Source organism: Pan paniscus, chromosome 10 (assembly GCF_029289425.2).
Source record: "Pan paniscus chromosome 10, NHGRI_mPanPan1-v2.0_pri, whole genome shotgun sequence".
NCBI classification, from domain to species: Eukaryota; Metazoa; Chordata; class Mammalia; order Primates; family Hominidae; genus Pan; species Pan paniscus.
This window is the reverse complement of record NC_073259.2, coordinates 82,714,043-82,717,577: the sequence shown is the minus strand read 5'-3', so window position 1 is coordinate 82,717,577 and position 3,535 is coordinate 82,714,043. Positions and strand designations below refer to the sequence as shown.

The 3,535-nt window shown below is 36.1% G+C and overlaps 1 protein-coding gene across 1 annotated transcript; it reads left to right on the top strand.

Annotated features, from left to right (window-relative positions):
- The first annotated feature begins 428 nt into the window (after positions 1-428).
- LOC100967901 (microtubule-associated proteins 1A/1B light chain 3B-like) lies at positions 429-3,289 on the top strand. The gene is made up of 2 exons (XM_055095196.1): positions 429-448; positions 2,301-3,289. Exon 2 carries the CDS (start codon positions 2,416-2,418, stop codon positions 2,776-2,778), a length of 363 nt encoding a protein of 120 aa, XP_054951171.1. The 5' UTR covers positions 429-448; positions 2,301-2,415; the 3' UTR covers positions 2,779-3,289.
- Positions 3,290-3,535: the final 246 nt, after the last annotated feature.

The window sequence follows — 3,535 nt, the reverse complement described above, 5'->3', positions numbered from 1 at the left end:
TAAGGTATGAGTCAGTTCTAGATCATGCTGGTGCCTCCTTAATAATTTTTTTCTTACTCCATTTATATTTTTTATTTGTATTTATCAAGGTCAGAAACATTATACCACAAGGTTGCCCTGATTCTGAAAACATTTTCCATTCTTTGTCCCCTATTTTATTTGTCTCATAGCTAATGATTTCTCTAAGAAGTGACAACCTTGTCTTTTTTCTCACCTCCAATTTGTTGTCTGAGGCTTCACTGGGAAGCCATGAAGACCTTTGATTCTGGACAGAAATACTATACCAGGTATCCTGAATCTAACTAGAAAAAGTGAAAAGAAAAAGAATGCATTAACATTGTCATCCAGCTCAGTCACCTTGGGTAACTATGAGACTAATACAATGTATTTAATCTCTTCTCCCTGTAGAGAGCTGATCTTTGTATGAAATCCTACTTCATCTTCCCAGGTATGTTCTCAAGGACATTAAGCTGTCCATGCTGGAAAAATACTAACTAGAAATATGTGCTAGTAATGTTTTAGCCTAGCTAATTTTTACATAAATTTTACATAAATTGTTAGTAGCATATGTAAAGATAAAGAGTAAAGCGTAAATGTAAGTAGAACTAAAAATACAGTCAATCAAGAGTGAAACCAAATGTTGCTGACTCAAAACCTTATGTTCCTCCAACTTACTAGTTGTGATTTCCTACACAAATAAAGTCTGATTGGATAGCTTCTTCCAAATTGCCCCATTTTGACCAACTTCTCAAAGAAGTACAAAGTGGAACTTGAATATTCTGTGTGGGCATTTTTAAAAATTTATTTCACATACAAACACATACACACATACTTTCTATGTTTAAAATCTGAAATGAGAAAAATATTCCTTTGTGGTCACTTTTGGGTTTGACTTTCTCAATATACAGAAAAACATCATCTAGTTTCCTCAACTGTAAGACAGGGTTAGTATTCATAGTGTTGTGCCAAATACAGTCATGAACTGGATAATGATATTTTGGTCAATGACAGAACGAATACACTACAGTGATCCCATACTATTATAATGGAGCTAGAAATTTTCTATCACTTAGTGATGTTGTAGCTGTCTTAATCTCATAGGGCAATGCATTACTCACATGTTTGTGGTGATGGGGTGTAAACCTACTACACTATCAGTCATATATAAAAGTACAGCACACACAATTGTGTACAGTACTCAATGCTTGATAATGACAATAAATGACTATGTTACTGGTTTATGTATTTACTATACTATACATCTAGCATTATTTTAGAGTATATTCCTTTTACTTATTAAAAAATGTTAACTATAAAATAGCCTCAGACAAGTCCTTCAGGAGGTATTCCAGAAGAAGGCAGTGTTATCATAGGATATGACAACTCCACGTGTGTTACTGATCCCGAAGACCTTCAAATGGGACAAGATGTAGAAGTGGAAAACAGTGATACTGATGATTCTGACCCTGTGTAAACTCAGGTAGTTGAATGTGTTTGTGTGTTAGATTTTACAGAAGTGTTTTAAAATAAAAAATAAAACTTCAATATTGAAAAAAGCTTATAGAAGAAGGATATAAGGAAATAAAACATTTGTTTATTTCTATAAACCATGTTTAGGTTTTAAGCTAAGTGTTATTACAAAAGAAAAAACAAATTAAAAAGAAATAAAAAATTTCTATAGAAAAATGTTATAGTAAGCTAAGGTTAATAAAAAAATTTAAAACAAATTTAATGTAGCCTAAATGTTCAGTGTTTATAAGGTCTGCAGTAGTGTACAGCAATGTTCTAGGCCTTCATTTTCACTCACCACTCACTCACTGACTCACCAAGAGCAACTTTCTGTCCTGCAAGTTTCATTCATGATAAGTGCCCTATACAGGTGTGTCAATTTTTATCTCTTATGCTGTATTTTCACTACACCTTTTCTATATTTAGATATGTTTAAATACATAAATACTTACCAGTGTGTTACAACTGTCTACAGTATTCAGTACAGTAACATGCTGTATAGGTTTGTGGCCAAGGAGCAATGGGCTATACCCAATAGCCTAGGTGTGTAGTAGTTTATACCATGTAGGTTTGTGTAAATACTCTATGATGTTTGCCAAAGACAGAATTGCCTACTGACGCATTTCTTACAAAGTACCCCTGTCATCAAACCGGGCATGACTATATGTGCAAAGCCCAAAAAACAGGGACTTGTACACAGATATGCTATATAAAAGGTTAGTTATTGTCATTATTACCATCATCATTATCAGTGGGTTTATATTTCCTTGTTCCGTATGATGTCTCCACAGCGTTTGAAGAAAATGAGATGGCGAGTTGGATCTGTCACCGCCGCCGCCGCCGCCCCCGCCCCGGGAGCCGCCAGGACCCTCGGGTCGCTGCCAGCGCGGGCCAGATCCCCGCACCATGCGGTCGGAGAAGACCTTCAAGCAGCGCCGCACCTTCCAACGAAGAGTAGAAGATGTCCGACTCATTCTAGCGCAGCATCCAACCAAAATCCCAGTAATAAAAGAACGATATAAGGGTGAGAAGCAGCTTCCTGTCCTGAATAAAAGGTTCCTTGTACCTGACCAGGTCAACATGAGTGAGCACATCAAGATAATTACAAAGCGCTTACATCTCAATGCTACTCAAGCCTTCTTCCTGTTGGTGAACGGACACAGCATGGTGAGCGTCTCCACACCAATCTCAGAGGCGTATGAGAGTGAGAAGTATGAAGATGGATTCCTGTATATGGTCTATGTCTCTCCCAGGAGACATTTGGGATGAAACTGTCGGTGTAAAACTAGAAAAATGCATCTATTCTATAATTTTTTCAACGCTTACCAAGGAAGAAAAAGGGATGTTGCTAACTGAGATCAATCAGTTCATCTCATCACAGATCAGCAAACAGTAGTGTTCCCACCTAGGAGTGTTAGGAAATTGTGTTTGTACTTCAAGCAGAAAAACTAAGCTCTAAGTGAGCACGTTCAGCTTTGGAAACTATGTTATTTAATGTAGGTTAGCTGTTTTCAAATTTTAAAAGTTTAAAAATAAAACTTTGCATAAAAAGAAAAAAGGAAGGAAGGAAGGAAAGAAGAAAGAAAGAAAGAGACAGAGAGAGAAAGGAAGGAAGGAAGGAAGAAAAAGAAAGAAAGAAAGAAAGAAAGAAGGAAAGAAAGAAAGAAAAGAAAGAAAGAAAAGAAAGAAAGAAAGGAAAGAAAGAAAAAGAAAGAAAGAAAGAAAGAAAGAAAGAAAGAAAGAAAGAAAGAAAGAAAGAAAGAAAAGAAAGAAAATGAGATGTACTCTCTTCCCCTGCCTTGGTGATTAGGGAAGCGCATGCTGATGTGGAAGTGAGACACTGAGCATTACAGAGGGAAAACTTCCCTAGAGAATCTCCTGGACCTGCTGTGCACTGCACACATGAAAATAAACTTTTATATATTGCTGAGATTTGGAAGTTATTATTACTACATAACTGAGAATTTCTGACTAATAAATGATTTTATTAGCAATGAAATATAGCTTCTTAATAAGTGACTACAGC